General features: G+C 43.5%; 1 protein-coding gene across 6 annotated transcripts in view; it reads left to right on the forward strand.

Annotated features, from left to right (window-relative positions):
* Window positions 1-27,721, forward strand: part of LOC101836288 (amyloid beta precursor protein) — a 213,964-nt gene that overhangs the window by 154,640 nt on the left and 31,603 nt on the right. For all 6 annotated transcript variants that reach the window (XM_040750547.1, XM_040750548.1, XM_040750549.1 and 3 more), the window contains 2 exons: window positions 8,412-8,540; window positions 10,311-10,410. In XM_040750547.1, coding sequence (XP_040606481.1) covers window positions 8,412-8,540; window positions 10,311-10,410 — 229 coding nt within the window. The remainder of the gene's footprint in view (window positions 1-8,411; window positions 8,541-10,310; window positions 10,411-27,721) is intronic.

The following is a 27,721-nucleotide window of genomic DNA, read 5'->3' on the forward strand; positions in this document are numbered from 1 at the left end:
GGGGTTGTTGAAGGAGTTGCTCACAATAGCCACAGAGCCAGACAATGTTAACTTTTCAGAAATGCTATTTAAATATAGCATTGAGTATTTGGTAAAAGTAGAGGGTTTTGTTCTATTTCCAAATAGTTATATTCTTAATCCTAATCTTATTGTGAATGTTTCTCAAGCTTCTTAGAAAGGTCTTCTTCAAGACCAGGGGGAAATATGTGACCGTGGCACGTATGTGTCCTCTTTTTAGTTAGTTCAAACAGAAGATGAAGAGATAAACTGGAAAGCTTGGAGCGTCTGTGTGTCTCTGCAAGTGTATCCGTCCCCACGTTCCCTCCAATGTGGAGCCCCAATCTCATTCCCTTCCAGGCAGAAGGTCGCCACAGGCAGCTGTCCACAGCTGTCATGCTGTGGTGCTCTGTGGCCCATGTATGTGCTAATGTCTACTTTGCCCTCGTCCATTAAGATGAAAGACTTACTATGAAATGACAAGGGTTTAGGCATTTAAGAAAAGTGTATAGCGCACAATTGAAAGGTGAAGTGATTTTTCACCATAGCCTGCCTTAGAGAACAGGGCTGGTGAGGACTCTTCAGAATATACACGTATGTGTGTACATACATACGTGTGTACACACACACAATTTTACACCATTTCCCAGGGTCATTTGATTAAATTTAACATACGTTCTAATTTCATACTCCTCGATTATAACTGGATTCTAAGAAGTCTGCCTTCAGTTTTGTCGTGTAAATGTTTTTAATTAAAAAACAAGCTCCCACTTAGTTCAAAACATAGTCTAGGTGTTAGGAAAGGAGGGAATACAATTACAGTAGCAGAAATGCATTTGACCTTGAATTGTTGGCTCCTTGGAGGATGTCTGAAGCAAGAATGCAGGGTCCCAAAGGTGAACATATAAAATGAAAGCAGACTGTTGTAAATCACCCTGAGAGAAGTCAAGACTATGTCCCAGTTGGCATTTGTTGGATGATCAGACCACTTGGCAAACCTTTCCTAGGGTCTGTGTTGCTTTAAGACGTCTTGTTTGCTAACTAATCCTGAGCTGTGCCCTCTGGGTTGTGTTACTAAGCCAGTTTACCCTGAGAGCTTCGTCTGTTTTGTTTGACTAAACAAGACTTGAAGATGCAGAAGCCCAGATCAGTCCTGGCCCCTCTCTGCTCTGGGGCTGAAAGAGCTCAGTGCTGTCTCCAGTGTCTGAACTGCTAACATTTAGCTGAAACCATGAATTATGGAATTGGATACAGGTGCTAAATTTCAGCCTAAGCTGACTGTATTTCACAAAGGTCACTGGTTTGTATGAGAGAATAGCTAACTCCATTTCCTATATTTCCTGATGTTACATAAATGCCTGTATTCAATTCCCAAGACAGCCATTTAATCTGTAACCGGGAGCAAGTTACTTAGTAAAGGAATTTGTCCTCCCCAGTTTGAAAATTGGGGTTAAATTTTCAGCTCCTCTTTCAGTTAACATTTTCCTAGTTCTGTTTGTCCATAATTCAAAGCCAGAAGGACTCACTGAAGGTTGAGAGAAGACTGTGGGTGTCTTCCAGCCAGGGAGGACGAAAGTTAGTATGGAACACATGAACGTCGGCAACTGTCCAATTAGAAAGATCTGCTTCTTAGTTAAAAAGGAACCAATAGCCAGTGACTTTCTGGAAAGTAACTCCTTGACCATGTGCTACTCTATCGGTGTGAACTATGCGAGAAAGCCTTATTATCCAAACTCTTTCTGTGGAATTATATCTTTATTATCTGAACTGAAAATCACAAAATGGAGGAAGCCACAGGAATGAATCTTTTGCCATTTTCTCTTGCTTTGGTAAATTTTGTGTTTGACCAAACATAGTGATTTTTAAAGAAAATACCATAGATACATTTTGTATTGGGCTTTAAACCTTTTACTTAACCAGTAGACTTAACGACAAAAAAATATTATTTTCTAAAGATTGCAATGTAAGTTTCTTCCCGTTGGTTTTGATTTATTTTATTGGTTTGCTTATGTTTGCATTGCTTTTGCTGGTTTTGTTCTTGTTGTTTCCCCCCCTAGATTTCTTTTATAACATTGAGAATATGTTTAGAATGTTGATGGAGAAATAGAGAAACAAACTCAGCTGGGACATATCACAAGTGTTCTATACAGTTTATATCATATGCTTAGCAATTTTTTTTGAAAACTCGGATATAAAACTTCAAAAAGCTAGCTTTGTAAAAACAGGAGAAAATTACTTTTACCTGGTAAGGTAAAGTTCAAGGTTTTAGAAACCACTAGGGTGCAATTTAATGCTTCAGGAGAGGGTTCTCTGAAGAAGTCCCTCACACCCTGGGAAGGTTAGACTCCCTGTGTCGTGACATGGCTGGGATTGTATCCCAGCCTTTCAAACACTCGGATACTTGGTCACTCCCATCAGGAAATGATTTAAAGCACAGGTGTCTGTGAGGGAGTAAGAAGCCAGGTGTTCCGATCAAGCATGAAGCTGTAGATCATGGCCACGGGACTGATCGGTCATGTCAGGTGCTTGAGTGTAAGCGAGTGAGTGAAGACCCATGAATGTAGACACGGGTGGCAGGGAGAAGCCTGTTCGCTGTCAGTGACGTATGCCTTTCATTCCAAGTCCCAGGCATACCAAACTGAGAAACGATACAAAAGAACAATGAAAAGTGTGATACAGCCGGGAAGTGGGGAGTTTTATCATGTTACCTTAGACAGGAAAAGGTCATGATCTCACCCAGCCGTGTGGCCATCAACCTGATGTCCATGGGTCATAAAGACAGTGAATCCTCTGAAATGAGTGGAATGAGCCTTGTTAAGAGAAGCTTGGATATATCTGGACTCCATTAAGTATTTTCTGGGATGATTGCCCACTTAAAACACCTTACTAAAGGACTGGGAAGTACTGGATAAAGACATCGGGTGGGCTTGGAATTTCTGTGTGGTCTGTGAAAAGAGACACTCACTTTCCAGGATAAGGTACAAAGAATAGTCTACACACTGGAACAGCTTCTGAAATTATGATGCTTGCCTCTGAGTCACTCATCGATTTAATTAACAGTTACTTATTAGCAACCACAGTGTGCCTACGGTAGGAGGCAGGAATCCGCCATGCCCATTCTCCTGTTTCAAAGTGTGTGTGTGTCCTTTGTATTGAGTGCGTGTCCCCTTTGCTCTCATTGTAGACGTCATCCAATGCAGTTCAGTAGTGCTTATCCCTCGTGTCTTCGGAGATTAATTTTTAAATGCTGTTTTAAAGGGCAGTGTGATTGCCCCAGGGCGAAGGAAGGGCAAATTGAAAGGGCCACATCAGCCACAAACAGAGATGATGCAGTTATGGGATAAAGACTGTTCGAGAAACAATAGTGACGATAGAAAGGGCTGGTTATAATGAGTTCCCACGGGGACAGATGTGTTTTCTTAACTCTTAACTATGAGGTTTAGCTCCCGCCCATTGCCAGTGTAACCAAATTGCAGTGTTGATACATAGTAAGAATTTCCTGGTAAAATATCTATATCATTAGTTAGAGAAAATTTCAAGACTTTGGTGCTTGACATTATGAGTAGAAACAAGGAAAATGTTAGACTATTTATTAGCAACGTATTTATAATGAGGCACTGAATTTTTGCTTGTTCTATGAGGAATTCGGTTTTGAATATGAGTAATGTGGTCAGGCTAACATTTCCTAACAATAATTACTTTTAAGAGAATTTGCTTCTGTGCTTTATGTACAGATACAATGGGGATAAAGAATTTTTTCTATCATTCCTGCATGAATGTTTCTTGTTTTTAATTAAAATGTACCAAATTCATCTTTGTCCTGGCATAATCAACAAAGCTCCCTAGAGAGTGATGATCGCTTGTTATTCTACGATCAGTTACAGAGCTCTAGAAATAACTAACGCCCGCCTTAGAGAATTGTGGCTGAAAGTTGTGAAGATGGTGGTCCATTTCCTCATCTCATTTCATCTTTTGAAGGAGACTCACATGAATCATATGCTAAACAGAGCTGTCTCTTCACACACAAATGAAGATAAAATAACGCAGGGGGAAATGTTGCTTGTTTTTCTTCCCTGTCCGGACACTCTTGTCTGTGAGGCCCAGATACACACCATTTGAGGTGGTTTCTTTGTCTGCTCTCCAACATGGGCATTGACCTAACTTTTAAACTTTCTAAATATGACTCTTGCAATTGCAAGGTCAGAACAACCTTGCAGAACCATTTATTGGTGGGTCATCCTGAGGTCTTCAGAGCTATCAAGTGTCTCAGACTTTGCTTGTGGGAGTCTCCAAGCTCACAGGAGCCTGGAGGTCGGAGCTCATTCTGGGCCCACAGGGCTCCTGGTGCACACAGGGCTGGGGGACCCTCACCACCTGCTGTGCTGCTGCTCCATGTCAGCCCCTAGGGGTTTCCAGGGAAAATTAGGAATATCTTTCTGAGGCACACAGAGATAAGTGAGATAAACGCTTAAAAACATGTGAAGACATTCAGTCTTTAATTATCAGACTTAACAGAAGATAAGGATGAATTCAGAAGGAAAACCCATGAATACCACAAAAGCCTGACTTGTAACTAATACCTCGAATCACTTGCCAGTAATCTTCCGATGAGACTGACAGAGGACGCTCCTATCTTGGTGTCTTTCCTTCCTGCCTCAGATTTTTAGCGAAGTACAACCTCCTGCCACGAGCCTAGGTCCATAAATGAGATTCAGTAATCTAAATCCGAATCTCCTCAGCTATTATAAAGAACAGTGGTCAGTGTGCTCTGGAAACTCAGCACTGTTATCTCCCCAGCCATGGTTTCATTTTTCCCTGATTTTGGTTGCTTGAGTCCACCGCTGTCTGAAAATGTTAAATGGAAGTTTTCAGGTATAAGCTGTAAGTTTTAAATAGCTCTTATTTCACTATACTGTTATTGTTTTAGTAGGTTGTTGGGATTTTACTAACTAAATTATAAATCCGCCGTCATAGACACGTATGTGTGGTACCAGACACAGTCTATGTAGAATCTGTACCCTTCCCTGAGTATAAAGAGCGAGAAACTCAGGTGAGATTTCCCAGAACACTGCCTTGTACCATTTGGTTACATTTTTGTCAAATCTATCTGTGCTTGGTAGAAATCTAGCATGTCAGGTTCTAGATCATTCCCATCTAGCGGCCAGGACACAGGGCTCTGGAGGCAGACAGCTCTTTCCTGAACACTGAGTGGCCTTGCTACATGGGCCAATGTGTACCCAACATAACTTCAGTCCACTGTATCCTCCCTCATGCCTCTTTTGTGAGGCGGAGACAAAAAGTCACTGTGCCCTGGGCTGGGATGAAGATTTGATGAGGTACCACACACATGAAACGCATGGTGCTCCCCCCTAGCCAAGGAGGTAGCTCATTCAGGTAGACATACTGCTGACTGAGCATGTCAAACAGCATCGTCACGGAAAACCAGCAGGGGCTGAAGTCTGGGTGATCAGGGGAAAGACGGTGCAGCTGGGAGGAGCTGGAGGCAAGAACCAAGGAGGGCACAAGTAACTTGCCTCTCTCTCATGGACCATGGACCATTGCCTCTCTCATGGACCATTGCCAATCTCTCATGGACCAAGCATTAAGTTAGTCAACTAGCGAAGCTGTTTAACCCTCGAATTCTTCCTTCCCTTCTCTCTCTCTCTCTCCCCCCCTCCCTCCCTCTCCCTCCCTAGTCCCCTGTCTGAAAGACATTGTCTTCTGAATTGCAGAGATGTAAAAACTGAAGTGGGCTTGTTTGTTTGTTTTTTGTTTTTGTTTTGTTTTGTTTTTTGGTTTTTGAGACAGGGTTTCTCTGTATTGCTTTGGAGGCTGTCCTGGAACTAGCTCTTGTAGACCAGGCTGGTCTTGAACTCACAGAGATCTACCTGCCTCCGTCTCCCGAGTGCTGGGATTAAAGGCATGCACCACCAACGCCTGGCAAAAAAATGAAGTTTTGATGCTTGTTTTTTTTAATGAATGTTAGATGAATAAATGGTAAGGGGAATACATGGCGTTTATGCTGAAAGTGACAGGCAGGAATGCACAGGTGTCAGCTATAGGATACGATCTTCCCCTGTTCTCTAACACAGAAGACCAAGACCAGACTGGAACATCTGGTACAGTCACTTTTAGGTGACAATTCTTTCAAGACAAAGTGCCTCAGAGAATCATTTTGAGGTGGTAGTCTCTGAGGGTGATGAATAAAATCCCCATGACCAAAACAACACTTCATTAGAATTTGAAGGGTTTTTATCTTATTTAAACTCATAAAAGAAAAACAAAAGTGAATTTTCTTCAAAATAATCCTTTCCTGGAAACAGAAATGGGATAGATGTTGAGTGCTTTAAACCAGTCATCAGACAGATGCACCATGGGTAGATGCAGTTAGTGTGACCTTTCTGTCTCCAAACTCAAAAGTAACAAGAAACTAGGATCAAGGTTACATGATTCCCTGGTTGTACCATCCTGCAGATAAAACAGCTCTCAGAGTCAGCAACAGTCAGCCTTTAATTTCCGACTTAGTGTGTATCTCTCTCCTTTTGAGTGTATGCTTTAGAGGTTTAGCTTATCAGTTATCTATCTTAGTGTTTCCAAAATATGAAAGTGCATCCTCTGGTCCATAAATTCAGCCGCACACCATTGTACAAATGAGACTTGTAATGATAGTGTCTCAGACCCGTGTTTAAAGCTAGGGCATCGGTCTTTCTCGGGATTGTGATGAAACCGATTTCTTCTAGAACAAGCAGGTAAACCAGGTGGATGAGGGCAGCTTGTTTTGATTGTGTGTGTGGTTTTGCGTGTTCTGAAGCACAGGGTCATGGCCTCTGGCAGGCATGCTGCAGGTACAGAGGACCTGTTCTGGGTCAGGCACCGTGGATGGGAGCTCCCTACGCAGGAAGACTGAGATCTAATCTCAGCCCGTGGCTCTCACGCTGAAAGGGGTAATCTAGCATAAATAGTGGAGTGCACTTCATGGTAGCACAGAGACAGGGTGCCAAGTTCTATACAGAATTGCCAGGAGAGTGCCTCACAATTAACCGGAATGGAGAGAAACTGAATATATAATATAATAAAGGCATTGTAATCCACCCTCATATATACCACATATATACATTCACATATGCACATGTATTTATCAGATATATTCATACATGTATATGCATGTGTGAATATATATGTGTGTATATATATACACATACATATATCACAATGGAGAGAAACTGAATATATAATATAATAAAGGAATTGTAAACCACCCTTATATATACCACATATATACATTCACATATACACATGTATTTATCAGATATATTCATACATGTATATGCATGTGTGAATATATATGTGTATATATATATATACACATACATATATCACAATGGAGAGAAACTGAATATATAATATAATAAAGGAATTGTAAACCACCCTTATATATACCACATATATACATTCACATATACACATGTATTTATCAGATATATTCATACACACACACATATAGTTTCTGTTAATAAGCTGCTTTTCAAGGTGGCCAAGATATAATGTTTAATCACTGTGTATCCAAACATTCCCAAGTCTATCCTGACATGAACTTTAATAGCTCTGGGATGTTTTGTTTTGTCTTAATGAAGGATTCTACCTTGCAAATCATCATCTGAAGTCATAGGAAAGATACCAATAGCAGTAGAACTGCTGGAGACAAAGGAAACTAAAAATCCTTTAAAAAAAAGTTTTCATGTAAAATTGGAATAAGATGAAGTAGAACCAATTAGAATAAAAAACAAAACAGAAGCACTTCAGAAGAAACTTAATTGTTGCTGAGAATATTAGCATCTGGTGGTTTAAAAAGAACTTAATTAAATTTCAAAGTAAAATTGCTACAACTTAATGATGGCCTTTGTTCAGGGAAAAATGATGTTCCGTAGAGCTTATCATTTTCCTTATCCTACAGTTGAGTGGTAAATTGCCTATTATTTTCTTATTTTGATTATTGCACCACTGTATGTTACTAATGAAGGGATTATTTGTGCAGCATTATTTCTGGTCTTGGAGCTGGGCACATACATGGTAGCGCAACTGTCGTGGACGCCCTGTGAATATTTCATCAAGAGAATAGAAGGATTCTACTGAAACCTGGGCAATCCAAAGTTTATTCCTCTTCTACAGCAGAAAGCACCTATTTAGAAAGAAAGTGCTAATTTAGGACAGTGTCAGAAGTACTGAAAGTGCCAAATACCTTCCAAAAAGGAAGAATGGGCTGTGCAATTGACTGTTATTGAAGAAGAGGGAGAAATGGCCACAAACTTACTTGCAGTGTTTACACATCATGGAACCCTTGCGCTCCACACCAGTGGAAGCAGTGATGTTTCAACCAGACGTGAAATTCATGCACTTACGTTTTCCCCCCACAGCCTCATCATGTGTTCAACATGCTGAAGAAGTATGTCCGTGCAGAGCAGAAAGACAGACAGCACACCCTTAAGCATTTCGAACATGTGCGCATGGTGGACCCCAAGAAGGCTGCTCAGATCCGGTCCCAGGTAAGCTCTGAGGGTGGGAACCTTCCACAGTTTGCCCTGTCCAGAGCTGTGGAAGATGCTTACCTATCTCCAGAGGACCTGCAGTGGGGGTATTGTACCTCTGTGGCAAGAGCTCCTGTGGGAAACTCTATAAGCTCATCCTCACTAGGTATAGCAGCATAGAATTATACTCCTGACTTAACATGTGGAGACAGAAGGATGGCTAGTTCAAGACCAGCTGGGCTAAATGGAAAGATGTCGTCTCAAGGAGCTGGGAGCAAAACGATGACTCAGCAGTTAAGAGGGCTTGCTATTCTCCTGAATTTAGTGCCCGGCCCCCACATTTCATCACCGCCTGCAACACCAGGTGCAGGGTCTGACACCGCTGGTCCCTGCACATATATCTGAGCACACACTAACACACTTACACATATGTGCATTGGTGAAAGCAGAATAAATCTTTTTTAAAGGGAGAGTATTTTAGAAATGTGCCTTGACATTTTCTAAGCTTCCCCAGTAATGGGGGAAGATGAGAATCCGAAGTGTCTGTAGCAGTCATTAAAACCAGTCATTAACCTTTTAAAGCTGCCCACCAGGAAGTGGCTCGGTTGAGAGAGTGCTTGCTGATCCTTGGGACCAGAGTTTGGATGCCACTGGATGGGAATCGCAGGAACAAGCTGGTTAGCCAGGATGGCCACATTAGTGAGCTTTGGGGTCAACTGAGAGACCCTGCCTCAGTGAGCAAGGTGTGGAGCAGCAGAGGAAGGTTCTCAGTGTCACCCTCAGGCCTATACACACACACACACCATGCACACATTTGGCTAAGCACGTGCAAATGGGCATAAATGTACATATGTGTGCAAAAATAAAGAATAAAGCCACCAAAATGGAGAAGATGATAACTCAATAAACTGAAAACCCTATAATCAACTCACCTAAACGCTGCCAGATGATGGTAGACTCCATTGTAGCTGCAGTGTTTAGGTTTAACAGTGTCTCTCTCACTGAGGCTTTGTAATCTTTGCTGCCTTCTCATCCCCAGAGGTTAAAAACTAATCCCAGCACTCGGGAGGCAGAGGCAGGCGGATCTCTGTGAGTTCGAGGCCAGCCTGGTCTACAAAGTGAGTTCCAGGACAGCCTCCAAAGCCACAGAGAAACGCTGTCTCGAAAAACAAAACAAAACAAAACAAAAAAACAAAAAACTGGGGTCTACATCCAGAAACCGAAGATTTCAAATTCTCTTGACTAGAATAAAATTAAAAACATTCACATTCTGTACAAAGCGTCAGTGAAATTGAAATAATCCAATGTATTAGAAATTTTGCAAAGATATTTATGCAGGAAACCAGGTATTTGGGAAGCACCAGTATTAGGAAATCTGGTGACAAATGTGGCCTTTGAAATAAACTGTTACAAGAATGCAGGCCAGGCCAGGCGTTGGTGGCGCACGCCTTTAATTCCAGCACTCAGGAGGCAGATGCAGTCGGACCTCTGAGTTCGAGGCCAGTCTGGTCTACAGAGAAAGTTCTAGGACAGCCTCCAAAACAATACAGATAAACCCTGTCTTGAAAAACCAAAAAGGAAAAAATTAAAAAAAAAGAATGCAGGCTACTGGTAAGTTTAAAGATAAGTTAGAGAATAAAAAGACAGAGACAAAGAAGAAAAAGAATGGCCCTCCAGTTCAGTATTCACCCGTGTTGATCAGTTTTACTAGGGCGTGGAGGGAGGTGTTTTATTTGTCACTGTTCCCTTAGTGAAGATTGTTCACCTGGAGTTGTCGCCTCCTAACAGGTGATGACACACCTCCGTGTGATCTATGAGCGCATGAACCAGTCCCTGTCCCTGCTCTACAACGTCCCTGCGGTGGCTGAGGAGATTCAGGACGAAGTGGGTAAGTGAGCTTCATCAAGATTCACCCGTGCCATGTGCTGACAGGTTGTGAAGTGTATTTTGTGGGCTGGTGTTTGGGAAGTTCCCCGTGTGCATGAGTGATTGTGGAAATCCTTTAGTGCACATGGGGACCAGAGGATGGTATCAGGTCATCTGCTTTATCCCTGTCAGCTTCATTCTCTTGACACAGAGTCTCTCACTGAACAGAGAGCGTGGATGGTGGCCAGTCAGCCCCATAATTCTCCTGCCTCTGCTCCTTACAGTGCTAGGATTACAGGGACACATGCTTTTTACACGCATGATGAGGATTTAAGTCCTTTTGCCCCAGATTTCCCATCTAAATACACTAAAACACAGTAGAGCATTTTAGTCTACCATGTGTATTGAGCAACCTATTAGATTCCTTGCAACTGCATTTTTTAGTTACATTTGGAAGACAGAAATGGGCAATGAGTCTTCTATCTAAGAAGCCAAAAACTGGCCACAGTAATGCACACCTGTAATTGTGGCACCAGGGAGGCTGAAACAGAAGAAATACTTCAAGTTCAAGGCCAGCTTGTACTGCACAGTGAGTTCAAGGCCAGTCTAGGATACACAGTGAAGCCTGTCTCAGGAAAAAGATGCAACAAAATACTATATAGAAATGAAGAAAATCCTCCAAAAAGGACAAAAATCCAAACTATGACTCATGATGTCACTGAATTGAGGTTAAATTTTCTAGACATGTGAATTAAATGAGTATACTTTGGGGTTATCTGAAGCCTCTTGACCTGTGTGACTAACATTAAGGTAGTATTAATAATATCAAACTATAAGCTATAAGCCATTGGAAAGGACTAGGAGGGTGATGACCTACTGTACTTCTCAACCGACTCATTAACAGTTGATACTTTCTGATTTCTAATTTGTCCTTAATAGAACCTTTTATTTGACAACTCACTAAACATTAGCCACAAGTGAGTCAGATAGGTGATGACTGAGATCCCTAAGTGTTGCAAAATACCCAAGAACAGGCAACCCAGTAAGCTTAAAATCTCAGTGACAGAGAGAGAGATAAATAGAATCCCACTTCTTTTTTCTTTCAATAAAGAAAGACAACGCTGCCTGATGAAGACAGGTCAGGAACATATGACTTAAAAATAGAACAGGAGAGATGGGTCAGTGGTTAAGTCCTTGCTACACATGTAGAAGGCCTGAATTTAGATCCCTAGCACCAACGTTGAAAAAAAAAATGTCAGGCACGATAACACGTGCCTGTAACAATAGCAGTGGGGATGGAAACAGGTGGATTCCAGGGACTTTGCTGGTCAGTACTTGTGCCCTGTCTCAAGCAATAGTAAGGAGTGCACCCGCGTGCACGCACGCGCGCGTGCACACACACACACACACACAAAATTACAATTGCTGGCATTCTAAATATCCTGAACACGAAATACAGAAAATGTTTCCTAAGATCTTTGATCTGGAATTCTGGGTGCTTCTGTTTTAAAACAGCTGTTTACCCTAGGACAAAACCCTTGCTGTAGTGAACACAGGTTCATTATTGGCCTGTGTGTCTGCTAAGCTCCTGACATGAAAGGCCTATGTGGGAGCTCTCCGGGGAGAAGGGTTTTTCTTGGTTGTCCTTTGTAGGCTTCCGTAGTCTCTCTCCATTTGGAGGACTGTTATCCAAAGAGGCAAATGGATAACCAACAAAACCTTCACTCACCTAGTAGCAGACAAACCCAAAATTGGCCCTGTGCACTATTTACAAAATCCCCCATAAACTAGTCTCTTTACTTTTGCTGGTATTTAAAATGTCCCGTAATGAAAGTGTGATTTTTTAAATCATTCAGTGTGAAGAAGAGCTTCATAGAACTCTTCCTCTTTGTGCCTTACAGTATGTTTAGTAGTCTATGGATTTCATTCACCCATCATTTCCCTAAATTATCAAACTTTAGTTCAGTACAGATAAGGAGACAGCTAGACTTCAGAGCCACCGACAGAAAGATGAGATAGGACAGTATCTACAAATGTGTCTGAGTACCTTCACTAGGATATGGTTAATGCGCTCCATGGTTTGGAGAGAAATGCTGTGTCTCACTGCACGGTGCTGGCGGGTGCTTTTTGGGGTACAGGGTTTTAGGCTGAGGAACTGCCAGTGTCTGTGTTTCTTTAATAACACGTTTATCTCGCTATCAGCAAATTAAGCTTCCAACTTTAAACCTCTGTTGTGGGCCAAAGTGAATGAGAAGGGGCTCTACTACAAAGAAGTTATGCTCTGTGGGTGCCAAGCGTGTAAGAATGGATACAAAAACAAACAAATAAGCCATATTGACTAGAGCACAGGAAGCATGTTGCCAGGGAATTCTGGCTCTGATCGTGTTACCGCATTGTGCTTCCCTGAGGCAGCCCATCTGTTTATGCTACAGCTATCTCTAGTAAATCCCATACTCATAGTTCTAGCAACATGCATGTGTGGACTTCCGCCATCCAGCGTGTCATCTCTCTTAGAGACCCTAAGACTCTAGAGCAATGGTTCTCAACCTTCCTAATGCTGCCACCCTTTAGTATGGTTCTTCATGCTGTGGTGACCCCCTGTCTAGTTAGGGTTACTATTGCGATGAAGAGATACCGTGACCACAGCAACTCTTATAAAGGAACATTAATTGGGGGGCTTACAATTGTAGAGATATGGTCCATTATCATCATGGTGAGATATGGCTGCATTCAGACAGACATGGCGCTGGAGAAGGAGCTAAGTAGAGAAGGAGCTATGTCTTAATCCCACAGGCAACAGGAAGTGATCTAAGACACTGGGTGTGGCTTAAGCATATATGAGACCTCAAAGCCCTCCTCCACAGTGACACACTTGCTTCAACAATGCCACACCCACTAATAGTGCCATTCTTTGTGGGGTTTTGGGGGCCGATAACATTCAAACTACCACACCCCCAACCATAAAATCACTTCATTGATACTTCATAATTGTAATTTTGCTACTGTTATGAATTGTAATGTACATATTTGATATGCGATCCCCCAAACGGGTCGTGACCCGCAGGTTGAGAATCACTTCTTTAGACTCTAGACTCTAGAGCATGTGCACACAACAGAGCTTACTGGGACCCTCTGGAGCCACACATCTGACCTTGTCCTCCTTCCATGGTCCCATCGAGCTACCGGCTGGACATCTGAGCCTTTGTCTCACACTGGACCCTCTTCTGGATGGTCTGAGTGACACATGGCCTTCTTTGCTTGAAAAGTCACATCCCTGGGGACCCAGCTGAAGCCTCGGGACTTCTGTAAACCGTTACTGCTTAGCAGTAGAAAGGGAAGCAGGAAGCAATAGCGTGATGAACCAATTCATGTCTGCCTGTGGTATCAGTGGTCTAGGCATTTTATGGAAGCTCACCCTTGAAAGAGTGGACCATCACATACAGATGCAGCAGGGGCTTTAGGGAAGAAGTCAAGGCCCACAGTCGCCCTCCACCCCTTCACAGAGACAGCCCCTTAGGCATTAGGCTTGTCCACTCTCAGCAAGGCTTTCTTGTATTTTTCACAAAGACAGCAGGTGAGCTAATGTCAACTGCCAAGAATTCTGTGGCAGTGTTCCCAGCTTATAACTGAAGAAACTGAGCCCTGGAGAGGGCACTCAAGATAGTGAAGGGATGAAAATAGAGCAGAAGCCAGGGTCTGCCGAGTCTGTGTTCTCTCTGCCACCTGTTCTTTCTGACATTGTGTTTTCTTCTGTCTAACCTGAGTGTCTTACACAGTGGGTTTGAAACTGAGAGGCCATCACCCAGTTTGTGTTAAAAAGCTTGTTTCTGTCTCACAAATGCCAGATCCCATGAGCTCTACTGTCATCCGTGGTCTTTGACTCGGGATCTAGCAGAGAACCTGGTGAGCTTTGTAGGTTCCCATTCCTGTAGTCATAAGAATGAAGGAAACCCTCAAGCCTCAAGGTGGATGCCCCTTAAATAATGAGATGGTTTCTTCATGATCCTAAAACCTCCGCACTAAGCTCCTTCCTTGGCCCTGCACAGAACTATTGCACAAAACAACTCCCTGTCTTCTGCCACAGCGTTCTCTAAAGCTGGCATGATTGGTCAAGCCAACAGAGTGGTGTCTTGGGCAGTGGGAGCTATGCAGTGACTAAACCTGAGTTCCCAGAACTGCTCTCAACTTTCCATAAGATGGTTCTACATTGCAGCCTTGACATTGGGTTCATCTCCACTGTTGACATACTGTCACAATGGTTTGTGAATCAATCATGCGACTCATTTGACTCTCCCAAGAAATTTCCAAACTGCTGCTAGTTCTTTTTATAAAAGGTTGACCTTCTATTACCTTGTGGTTTTTAATTCAGCTTAAATTATTATTCACAAGTTCCAAATGACACATACTAATGAATATTTTCCTTTAAAAAATGTTTTGCATGCAGCCTGTAATCCCAGCACTTGGGAGGCAGAGACAGGCGGATCTCTGTGAGTTCGAGGCCAGCCTGGTCTACAGAGTGAGTACCAGGACAGGCTCCAAAACAATACAGAGAAACTCTGTCTCGAAAAACAAAAAAAAAATGTTTTACATGCAAATTATGAAGCTTTCTTGTTAGGAAAGATGTAAGACATGCTTATAGAGGTGAGCCATTCCCTAATTTCTTCTAAATATTGTTAGAAATTCAGTTTTTTTTCAGCGATGATTGATGTACATGGCCTGCATGGCCGTTAAGAGTTCATGGCTGTGTAAATCATCATCATCTAGCCTTCAAAGGGGCAGAATCCCGCCACCCTTCCACTGATCTTGAGCTCGACCTTGACTTTGCCATCTTGCCAATTTTAACCAATTAGATGTTTTTGTCCCTTGTCATTTCCTTTAAGTCCATGCTAAATTGGTTCTGTTCCACTCCTTGTGTTGGTGTTGAGGGACCTTTTTTTTTCCTTCAAGGTTCTTCAGAATGCAGCTACCTCAAGGCCATAAAACCACAGTAGCACTCAGTTCAGAGATGCCTGTTTCACACAATGCTGTAATGACCAATTTATGAGTTAGACAGAAGGAAGGGAAAAGGAAGGCGGCTCTAATTGTTCCGTAGCTGCTTTTTTTTTCTTTTAGCATTCAAAATTAATAAAAACATGGACAGAAAGATCTGTGTCCGAGCAAATCCATGGTTAATGGGGTTGGTACCGAGCGATGTGGCAAGGAAACAAGAAATCCACTCTAATAAAAGAATGCTTACTTTTGTTACAACTTTGCTTTTTATTACAATTTTACTGTGGCCTTCTGAGAAAAATGTCCAGCCTCCAGGGGAAAAACAAATGCAGTATGTTTATCTCAGAGTCTCAGCAACAATGTTTTTATTGTCTCTAGCGAATATGTCTGTTGACGTGGGGGCTGATTAACAAATTCAAACTGGGTTTAAAGTGGAATCCTTACAGCTCTTCTTCTTAGTCGGACAAAGTAGAATGGTTAGCACTGTTTGAGAATTGGTAACAATTCTGTGAGTAATTGTCAGCCAAGAAAAAGCATTGGTGGGAGTCTGACGCTGGAGGATGCCTGAGGTGGCGTTCAAGACCAACCTGAGCTACCTAGCTAGACGGACTGGGTTGGTGGGGGGCCTGCTGACAGACAGGGACAACAATTGTTAGTAAATAAGAGAGCGCTATTAACTTCTATTCTCACTTGATTTTTCTTAAGAAGTGACTTTACAGCTGATTTAGGCATTTGGAAACAACATGAATTTATATCTTAGACAGACATGAGGACCTTCCTCTGTTGACTTTATTGTATTCTCAAAGCCAATCTGTTGTTCCCCAGTGTCATCAACTGAATGTCTGATTCGATTTTAGCTGTCTTTATCTAAATGAATATCTGTAACTCTCTCTAAGAAAGACAGTTATTTTCCCAAAGCAAAACCACTAATTCCATGCATGAAAATGCCTGGTCTAGTGCAGAAATCTACACGCAAGCGTACTTGTAGCCTTTGAATGGAAAGGGACCTAATAAGTTGGTGCCCCAGTTTTCTGACAGGGTAAGGTCTGTGTTGAAGTGTCTCCAGGCAGCAAGGTCAGGGAATGCCACCGGAGCCTCCTCTTCCCAGCTGGTCTTTGCAAAGAGGGTACGAAGCCTTTTAGCAGATGAAGTCACCCAAACTGGCAAGTGCTGCTCTTTATATACATCTATGGGTTTTTCATGTGGCATAGGGTTTTCTGACTCAAGAAGATCTGCGGAAATCATTGATCGGGTCGTATGGACGTAAATGTGTCAAGCATTCCTTCTGGCACTACTTTCATGTGGTTATTTCCAGTGCACAATCTGGGGGCAGCCAGTCTGCATTAGCAACACTCAGAAAGCACACTGTCCGAGAACGAATGCTAGAAGGCTTAGCGGCTTGACCTGTTTGGCTTTACTTGTAACAAATACAGTCTCCACCATCTATCCAGATTGTTGACACTGAAATCTGTAATTCATCACAGCGTATTGGTCTGCTTTTACTATGCTCCACATGGCACTGGCAGTCATACGCTGAGTTAAATGTCACCCACACTGTAGTGACTCATCGTGGATCATTTTGTTCAGGCAAACAGTGATAGCTTTTCAAACCCTTGACCCATTTTAATTGGCTTCTTGCTCTTTTCTGTTGTTGAGTTAGTGACTCCTTTGTATATTCTAAGCACTGTCTTACCAGATACACGATTTGCAAATGTTTTACCCATTCTAGAGATATCCAGTGTGTGTGTGTGTTGGACATGCAAGGTTTCTGGTGTGTTTTTCGGGGGGGGGTTGTTATTTAATTGTAGGTGAAGTCTACTTAATTAGTTCTTTGTTTTTTCACTGTTGCTTTGGTAACATAGAAGAAGTCACTGACCAACCCCAAGGTCACAATTAATACCTGTGTTTCCCTTAAGAGTTGTGTATTATTAATTAACCTCTTGGTTTCTTCTTGTATGGGATACTAGCTAGTTAAGGGTATCAGTTCATGTTTTTCACGTGATAACCCAGCATCCCATCAATGTGTATTGAAAAAATACATTTTTCTCAGTTAAAAGACCATTGTACCTCGTACAAAGTCTGTTGACTGTAGATTTCTCTACCCTCAATTACCTGCCTGTTTTTACTGTTCATCCACACAACTTTTATTACAGTAACTTTGTGGTCAAGTTTTGAAATTGGCAGGTATGAGTTCTCTACTTTTGCCTTTTTGTTTTTGCTTTTGGAAAGATTGCTTTGATTATTCTGGGTGCTTTTTAATTTCCATTTGAATTTTTATGTCTTCCTCAGAACCCTGTTTAGGAAGTATGGCTTGTATTAATTACTTTTCTCATTATTATGACAAACTATTTGACAGGAGCAGCTTAAAGCCGGGATTATTTAAGGGTGTCGTCTGTGGGTGGCAGTGGGAGCGTAAGGCAGGGACCTCACAGCCGAGCCCAGTTGGGAGCCTGTGTAAGACAAATGCTGGTGCTCAGCTTGAATTGTCCTTTCTGTTCAGCTCAGGGTCCTAGCCCCTGGGATAGTGCCGCCCACGCTGAAGGTGGGTTTTCCCGCCTCGCTCAACTCCGTTCAGAAACTTCCTCACAGACTAGCTCAGAAGCGTTTCCTCTGGGTCTTTCTAGATCCTGTCAAGTTGGCAGTCAATATTCATCATAACTAGATTGTAATGCCTGTATACGTAGATCAGTTTGAAGTGTGTTGCTTTTACCATGTTCCCCCGTTTCTAGTGTGTGTGAATGTGTTTGGACACATAGCAGGGTACATGTGTGGGAATACATGTGCAGGCCAGAAGCTGACACTGGACAACATTTCTGTACTGGCCCCCACTTCCCCCAGTGTTGGGATTACAGGCCCATACAGTTTTTCCTTAGATTCTGGGTGTTTGAACTCTGTTCGCACTCCCCGCAAGCACTTTGTGCGCTGAGCCATCGCCCCAGACTCCTGCTGCAATGTTTTTAATAAGGATTAACTAAACAACGTGATGCTCGAGCAGTGTCGGCTACGAGATGGCTCTACCTGAGGCCCATTGGGGAAAGTGCATACTTGGAAGAAGAGTCGGGCTCCCAGCCTTTACTCCATAGCTCAGTAAAATCCCAGAGATGCTGTGGCCTTTTTGTCAAGCTGTGCCGGCTACACTCCATCAGCAGTTCCGGTTTCCATGCCATGCCTTGCTTCTTTGCGGTGGGGACCATCTCACCCAGGTGGTGTCGCCTGAGGCAGCGTCTCCCGTTCTTAGGATCATGCAGGGAGTTTTGTTCTCAACTCCTCACCAATGCCTGTGTGTGGCACTATAATGTAGAGCAAAATCAAGAAAGAAACTCTTAACAAAAAATGAGTGGGTGTGAAATCAGACCACAGTGGTGGCAGCAAGATGGTTTCCTGGCGTGGGACACTGTGACAGATGTGTCCTGATTTTTTTTTTTCGAGAGTCTTGGGAACAACCAATGATTTTGGACTGTGACAAGGGCTGGTTATTCTGTTTGTCACAAGCAGCTGCCTTCGAGTTTCCTTCTTAAAAAGGAGAAAAAGAAAATCATAGTGATATTTGCCACCCAGAATATGGAATTGAAGCCAAATTGAGATTAATTTTGAAGTATGCTTCCACGAGGATTAACTAGGAATACGAAGAATTTGTTTGCATGTGAGTCAGAGTTGGGCAGGAATGTTAACTTGCCTCTTGCTGTTCTGCTCAGAAACAAATCCTGCAAGATAGTCACTGAATAAGCCTCGTTATTCTTTGTCAATAGCTCTCATGTCGTGTCTTCTGTAGACACTGTTAGGTAGGACGTCGTAAACAGGGAGAATGGGTCATAAGGGATGGAAGGATGGCTCAGCAGGTAAGAGCACTTGCTGACTGAACAGGAGGCTCGAGATGTCATGGCCAGCCTTGGCTATCCTGGGAAGGCCTATCTCAGAAAGAAAGGAGTCTAAATCAACAACAAACAGACAACAGTATTCGCAATGTCTTTTAGACATTGGGGAACGAACTAGGTTGTCAATGGGTAAAGTCAGTCCGTTTCAACCACTACTGATAGATGATACCTTGGCTAAGGCAACAACTTGAATAATCATTTAATGGGTGCAACTCCTCGGAGATGTAGCTGACTTGCATATGCTCACACAGTATTAGCTACTTGTTGCCCTTGAAGTAGCCCCTGGCCTCCACAGAGAATTCCCTTATCTCTGCCTGTGGTCTGTGTGGCATTTAAATGAGTCTTCCCGTCCTGAGAAAAGATGGCCAGTTGTACCCGTCAGTCTGCAGCCGCCCCTACAGCGTTGAACTCTGTACAGCTCCTCAGGAGGCCAGCTGTGAAACCAGAGACGTACTTGCCCTAAAGAACGAAAGTGGGCCAGGTAGGAGCATAGTCTAAACCGTTCTGGCTTTGGCACACCAGTTACCTTCTCTTTCTGAGGTTGCAATGGAAAAGGGAAGCTCTCCAGTTACAGGTGCTCCTTTTGAAGCTCTGCCAAGTTAGGGAGGGAGTTGCAGGTGAAAGACCAGTGCTAAATTAGGACTGTGAAGGGACCTCGGAGTGTTGTGATCATACTTACTAACCTTGTGCAGCGTTTTCATTTATGAAATAGTGAAAGCAAACCAAATTTCATACTCTGAAATATGTGGGAGTGGTGGTTTTCCTGTTGTTTGGTTGGTTTTGTGTGTGTGTGACTGTTTGCCTACCTGCATGTATGTGTGCTGCATGCATGCCTGGTGCCTATGAGGGCCAGGAAAATGCCAGATCCCTAGGAAATGGAGTTACAGTGGGTTGTGAGCTGCCATGTGGATGCTAGGAACCTAACCCAGGTCTTCTGCAAGATCACCAAGTACTCTTAACCCGCTGGGCTATCTCTCAGGCGCCTGTAGACATTTTTTAAAAGAGAGTTTGCTATTTGATGTTCAAAATTGATTGTTACTTTTTAAAAACCTACCTGTATCTTATGATTATTGAGCACTCAGTCTACAGTGACCATGCTCAGTTAGTGCTATAGTGATGATGTTCACTCTACAATGACGGCGATCAGTCAGTTCGTACTGTAGTAATGATGCTGTGTCTACAGTGACAGTGCTCAGTTAATACTATAGTGATAATGCTGGGTCTACTGTGACAGTGCTCAGTTAGTATTAGAGTAATGATGCTGTGTCTACAGTGATAGTGTTCAATCTAGACAATAGTAATGACCCTAAGGTATAGACATAGTAATGGGTCTAAGGTCTAGACATAGTACTAGGCCTAAGGAATAGACACTTGTCCCCAGAGGGAGATGCATTTATTATTGTTACACCTTTTTTAAGACTAGTGGGCTGGAGAAATGGCTCAGTAAGTAAATCCTGTGCTGCACAGACATGAAGAAGTGAGTTTGAATCCCCCCAGGTAAACCTGGGCATAGTCGGCATCATTGGGGATCTCCCTCAGGAAGATGGGAACCCCACAGACACACACAAAAAAAAACCTGGAAACTCAGGGCATGAACAACAGAAAGGAGACCCTATCTCAAACAGGTTGGAAGGCAGAGTAGAGGCTGACGACCAGGTTGTCCTTCGACCTCCTGTTACCCACCATGGTACCCACGTGCCTGTATCCACGTACAAGAACATGTACACGGATCATAGGTGTCTTTCCCAAGCAATGGCACTTTTAAAACTACAGAGCTATAAAGGACAAAGGACGTTCAGACTCTGTTCTCAGAGTCCCCTTTAGTCTCCCTACCCCAGTATCCTGAAGGTTATAGAAAAACTGTACTAGATGATGGTGGCCATGAATTCGTCTGTTCAGGAAACACAGGTGGAAGCGATTGAGTTCATTAGCCTGAATGATCTGAGTGTGAGGTAATCTGCTTTCTTCCTCAGGATCTTACACACTCCTATGAGCTTGTAGTTCTTAGTTTACAAGCAATTGTGTAAGAGGGAAGGGACATTTCCTAATGCCCTACCATTGCCCTCCACTCTGATTTATTGGAGTAGGTGATTTCAGCAAAAACAGGTTCTACACATTATTTTAAATTTCTGTTTATTTCATTGTACATTGTTTCTTGGGAGTATCTTTTATCCAAAATACTTGGGATTGGGGACGTTTCAGATTCCAGAATTGGAGTGTGATGATATAAACTCTAACTTGCTATCATCTTTAGTCCAAAGATCTGAAATTCAAAAGGCTTTGAAAGGTGCAGTCCAAGGACAACCTCAGTTGTCCATCTCCGGCTTCTGCCTTCCACCCTGTTGAGACAGGGTCTCTTTCTTTCTCGCTTCATGCTGTGAGCTTCTAGTTTTTCATGCCGCCCAGCTGCCTGTATGCAGGGATGTATTAAAGATTTAGACTTCAGAGCATCCCATGTCCAGTCTCACAGCAAACCCATGGAGTGTACGTGTTCTCAGGATACCAGACAGCCGCAGTGGCCCTAAGGTTTCCTACTGAGGACCAACCTGAGCCACTTCCAGACTGCTGCTGGCATATCTACAGTCCTGAGCCAAACGGGGAAGCTGTCTCAAGGGAAACAGCAGGTGAAAACCGAGGAAAAGACTTTGGAGTCCTGTGGTCAAGCCTGCCAGGATGCATTTCGGGCACCCTGACACACTGCCTGAGTTTCTCTCTCCCTTTGGCTGGGATCCAGTGTCATGCTCTCGGGTGTGGTTTTGTTTTCCCCTGCCTTAAGTAGAGGCCTTCTTATACCTAAAGTATAAAGTACTTCCTTCAGGTGCAAGAGGGAAAATTTAAGCCAGGACTACCTAGGGATTGCTAAAAACACTTTCTTTAAGGAACAGAAAACGGCCTGGCTATCTCTCCTGTCCTTTGAAAACCCTGGTGTCACCCTGTAAGTCAAACACTGTATGAAAATATGAGAGAAAGTTTGGCGGTCCGTTCTCTTTGATGTGGAGAGCAAAAAGCCAGCTTCCTTCCCCACACCCAGCAAGGGTCTGCATCCACCCCGCTGAGAACAGCTCTTCAAGAGAAACATGAAAAGAGGTGCAGAGCCCTCACTGTTTGCGGATTAAGGAACGGGGTGATTAAGTGCCTTGATCAAATACTGAAAGTGGTCAGGGGTCAAGGGCTTCTTCATATCTTGCCAAAGTCCTTCAAGAAATCAAAGTGAGTATCTAAGTAGGTGGGGTGTGAATGAATGAGATGCTTTCTCCTTTAAGGAAAAATGGCCAGGCAGAACTGGGAGCCCACTGTAGGCATCTGAGAGTTAAATATGGCCTTGTTTCTGGAACCCCCCCCCCGACTCGTCAAGGCAAGTGTGACACGTGTGACATGCTGTCAGGTTCCTGGTCACTGCGATGTTCATCCTGCCACATTTGTGCACAGACAGCAGCAAACAGTCTATTTTTCAGGATCTTAGTGCAGTGGCTGCAAATACTTGGACCTGAAATTCTCGTTTAGGAGTCACTTAGGAATAAAAGTCGTTCTCTGTGGAAATCGTTGTCCTGGAAGTCATCGTGTCTCAACATATACTTGAGACCAAGTAAAGTGTACTTTGGAGGACTTCTTGTGTAAAATACAGGGCCCAGAACTCTACCTCACACTCACAGAAATTGACATATTTTCTACCACATGTGATTCTTTAAAAAGTCAAAAGTTTTAAAACTCATATTTACACGTGCTAGTAAGAATACAAGTTTTTGTAGAAAATTGAGGGTATATTTGTATATATTTTTGACATAAAAAATTAAAAGGCCATATTAATTTATACTGAGTCATTAGCCATGTGAATTTCTACTAGTCTTCACAGACTCTGATTTAGAGTACTCTGACTTGCAAGATTTTACATTTTTGTGGTTAGGAGAAAGTGATGTATCATTAGAATCCACACCTCGGGGGTTGAATTGTAATCCCCCTGGGTACCAGTGTATAGCACTGAGTGGCAGCTGTTAGCCCATGACTTAATCAGGGTTACTAAACTTGATCTTAGCCAAAAGGCCGAGAAGCGATTAATCAGGGTTACTATTGGTGTACCAAATCATTGTGACCAAAGCAGCCTGGGAAGGAAAGTGTTCACTTGGCTTACACCTCCACGCCACTGTTCTTCATTGAAGGAAATCAGGAAGGGCCAGACCTGAAGACAGGAGCTGATGAAGAGGCCTTAGAAGGGTACTGCTTACTGACTTGCTCCTCTTGGCTTGCTCAGCCTGCTTTCTTATAGAACAGAGAACCACCTGCCCGGGGATGGCCCCACCCACACTGGGCTGGGCCTTCCCCCATCAATCCCTAATTAAGAAAATGCCCTGCAGGCTTTATATGGTGCAGTCTTGCGAAGGCATTTTCTTCCTTGAGGTTCCCTCCTCCCAGATGACTGTAGCTTGTGTCAGGCTGACACAAAACTATCCAGCAGGTCCTCGCATGATTGGAAGCGTGATCCACAGCAGCCCACACTGTTCTGTCCTGAACTTTGCTGTCCACGGGAGTAGGTGTAGCAAGTGAATAATTGACTAGGGATGTTTTCAGCCGTAAAAAGGATCATGAGGCTGTATTCCTGTCATCAAAGAACACGTGTATTTCCAAGAGGCCATCGCACGCCATATTGCGGAGAAATGGTACTTACTTTGAAGTCTGAATACAGCTTTGTTAAGTGACCCAGTGCTGATGCTGGGGTTAACTTATCCAAGTAGTTGGCACAAACTGCTTTTCTCTTTGTTGTTGCTGCGCGTTTGTGTGTGTGCAGGTTTGTCTGTGTGCATGTGTACATGTATAGGCCGGAGGACAACATCAGGTTTTGTTCCCTAGGCTCTTCCCACCTTCTGTGTGAGGCAATGTTTCTCACAGGTCTGGAGCTTACCAAGTAATCTAGCCAGGGTGCCCCAAGGATCCTCTTGTCGCCATTCTGAGATTATGAACATGACGTCACACACAGTTCTCTCTCTCTCTCTCTCTCTCTCTCTCTCTCTCTCTCTCTCTCTGTGTGTGTGTGTGTGTGTGTGTGTGTTCTCTGTGTGTGTGTGTGTGTGTGTGTGTGTGTGTGTGTGTGTGTGTTCTGCCCACAGAACTAAGGTCCTTGCCTACTGAGCGCTCCCCCAGCTCTAACTACAATTGCTCTTCTCTAAGGAAATCACAAACAGTGCAAGCATGGAGCCGGCTTCGCTCTCAGATCTTTTCTCTTAGTTGCTGCTTTCCTAGCTCTTCAGAAAGTGTGAGCCTGCTCGACTCTTCAGCGGGTCATTTCCTCTTTTGCTCCTGATCCTTCACTTTCTATCACTGATTCCGCCGTGGATATCATCAATATAGATGGCCTTCAAATCCAAAGTGATACTAATTTAATAAGAGCCGAAAGAGTATGCCCAGAGTTGCCAAATGCAGACATTCATCTGCGTCTTGGAGAATAGACCGGCAGCCTAGTGTCAGCTCGAGAACTGTGTGTCCGTTAGAGAATGGACAACAAAAGGACAAAGGAAAAAGCGTGCTGGCTACCAACACTAGATGCCAGTCCCCCAGAGGCGGCTCACTGTGTTCAGCAGTCACATCTGTATGTTTCAGACAACAAAGGAGAGCCCTGCAAGCCCTTGTCATTAAGTGTTTCCTAAGGTGACATGGACTAGAAACCAAATACCAGCTCTTCTTTTGTCCCGCAAACCAATAGACTACCTGATTGGACGTGCCCCAGATCAGTGGGGAAGCTGCCATTAGGAGTTTCTCCCCGCCCATGAGAAAGCAAGGCATCGGATAATAGAGCACTTGGGAGTGAGGAGTCATAAAAAAAGTAAGACCATTTCTTTGTCTTCTCCATGAAGGGGCTGTACAATAAATTTCTTGCTGAGTAGGTGTTTAGGCCCATGCCTATAACCTCAGTAGTTCCCAAGTTCAAAGCCAGCCCGAGAACAGCCTGGGCTATATATTAAGAGTCTGTCTCAAAGGAAATGAAACCAAAAGCATTTTTTTTCAAATCCTTTTACTTGCATATCAGAGTAGCAGGTTCAATTTAACCTCATCCTTCAACTTTCACCTCTTCGTGAACACAAAGAAAGAAGGAAATGGAGTCTCTTAGAAAAGTCATTTAGATCTCTGCTCTCTCTTTTGCCTCTGTGTGGCTAAAGAGGTCCATTAGTGACCTATCGAGTCCCAGTGTGTGTGTTTGCCTCCTCAGATGTAAACTTAATCACACACACACACACACACACACACACATGAAAAAGAAGAGAAAAACACCTCTCACCTCATCAGAGGCAGTTTATTCTAAAGCCACGTGTGTGTGGGAATGGCCTGGAACACAGGTTGAGGTCACTCCAAATTCCGTGTTCAAACATGGAAGCAGTGCTATGAAGTAAGCAGACAAAGACCAGCCACAAATGAAGAAACTTTTAAACGCATTAGTGGAAACATCGGGTGTGGGAGTTGAAAAGCAGAGAAAGCCCAACTGCAGGCCTCAGATGCCGTCTGATGACATTCTTAGCCTTTTCATTGATTGGAAACTAAGTCTGTGTTCGTACATCCCAAGGGATGCACCTGAGGATCAGAACTGTGTTGGGTCGGGCATAGAGGAAGGCAGTGACTAAAGGGGGCCCAGGATAAGTGACTCTGGGCTTGCAACACCCCGATTTTTCATGGTCACTGCAGCTTTCATCAACTGCTCAACCTTGCAGAAAGTTCAGCGGGACTTTTGTTCAGAATCTCCAAGTGTGTGTGGTATTGTCTTGGAAGTGAGGTCTTTGCATGGGAATTAGGAATAGACAGGAGCTCGGTATAGCCAGTATCTTCATATGCAAGCTTGCCCTGCCTCCCTGTTGGAGGCACTCTGCTGTGTGTGTGTGTGTGTGTGTGTGTGTGTGTGTGTGTGTGTGTGTGTGGTGACTCAGCAGGAGGTCCCTTACCACAGGACTTGTTTCGTTTTGTTGTTGTTTTGTACACTAAGAAAGCAGTAGGCAGTAACTTAAGAAGCCCCTGCATAAACCTCTTTATAAATTATTTATTCTCCGGTACTCAGTTATGACAAAGGCTGGTGGCACATGTTCATAACATCAACCACTGGGGATATCGTAGCAGGAAGATCCTTGGTTCATAACGTCAACCACTGGGGATATTGTAGCAGGAAGATCCTTGGTTCTGGGCAGTCCTGGGCTACAGCATGAGACGCTGTCCAGAGAAAACATCACAGTCTGAATAGCCTAAAAAGATAAAAGCTAATTTTCTCATAGTTTTTGGTTCTTGGAAGTTCAAGATCATGGCGCCAACAGGCTGTTTTTGGAGGAAAGCATCCTTGCTTCTGCATGACATCTTTTTGTTTCATCGTGTGGTGAGCAAGGATCCAGAAGGTTGAGAGGATACCCACAGTGAGTCCCAGGTGTGCTGGAACGGAGACCTGGCCTGGAGACACGAAGACCTGGCCTGGAGACACGTGGGCAGTGATAGCAATAGACGCGGTTCCTTAAGAAAAAGAAAGCCGTTTCCAGGATGTAACTGGGCTAGAAATCTGGGCACAGATGAGCAGCAGCTCCGAGCACTCAGAACCTTCCTTGAGCCTTTTTAGTTATACATGTAGCACCCACCTTCCCTCGTATTACGAGATCTGGTAATTTTTCTGTGTCCTCCAGCCACAGGTTTCTTATCTGCTAATCTTGAGGCTTCTTCCCAAAAACAGCCTAGTGTCTCCCCAGCTTCTCATAAGGACAAGTCTCCTTCCTGGTCAGTGTCCCCGTCACCCTTGTGACGACATTTAATGTCAGTTCCCGCTGTAAAGTGCCCTTCTCAAGATGGTTGCCTTAAGGACTAAGGCTTCGATGCATTTCTTGGGGATACAGCCCTCAGCGCACAGCACTTGACTAAGTCAATCTTTTGGCTAGGTCTGCTGTGCTTCTGCTCCTTTGACCAGCTACTGCACATGTTCTTTATTCTAAAAGCTATTCAAGGAAACCACAAAATGTATTAGTACCCTTAGTTATTTTTTTTGACGTTTTGAATTGAAACAGAATTACATCACTTCCCTGTTTCTGCTCTTCATCTCCCCTCAGTCCCCTTCCACGCTCCCCCAGTCTCAAGTTGGTAGTCTCTCTTTCAAATCCAGAGCAAATCTTATGGCCACCGTTTCCCATGTTGTGAGCCAGAGGATCGCTAACAATTCAGAGGCAGTGAAGCACTAATTCCATGCACTGTTCTGTTCCAGTCATCTTCCAAATAAACACAACAGCGTAACTGTTTGAAAGTGGTTTTGTTCAGATCGAGTTTGCCCAATGTGAGCCCTACATTGAAGTCGACAGGATAAAGTTTATGGATTCCTCCAGCTGTCCGGGCTTCTCTAAGCGGAGTCTCTGGGCGTGAGTGCCCGTTCTCCGTCCTGGCCTCTGTGGTGGTGATGGTATCATCACTCTGAGCTTAGTAAAATCTGAAGCTCGCCTGGTATTTGCCACATGTCTTGGTGCC

Source organism: Mesocricetus auratus, unplaced genomic scaffold (assembly GCF_017639785.1).
Source record: "Mesocricetus auratus isolate SY011 unplaced genomic scaffold, BCM_Maur_2.0 Super-Scaffold_100008, whole genome shotgun sequence".
Taxonomy (NCBI): Eukaryota; Metazoa; Chordata; class Mammalia; order Rodentia; family Cricetidae; genus Mesocricetus; species Mesocricetus auratus.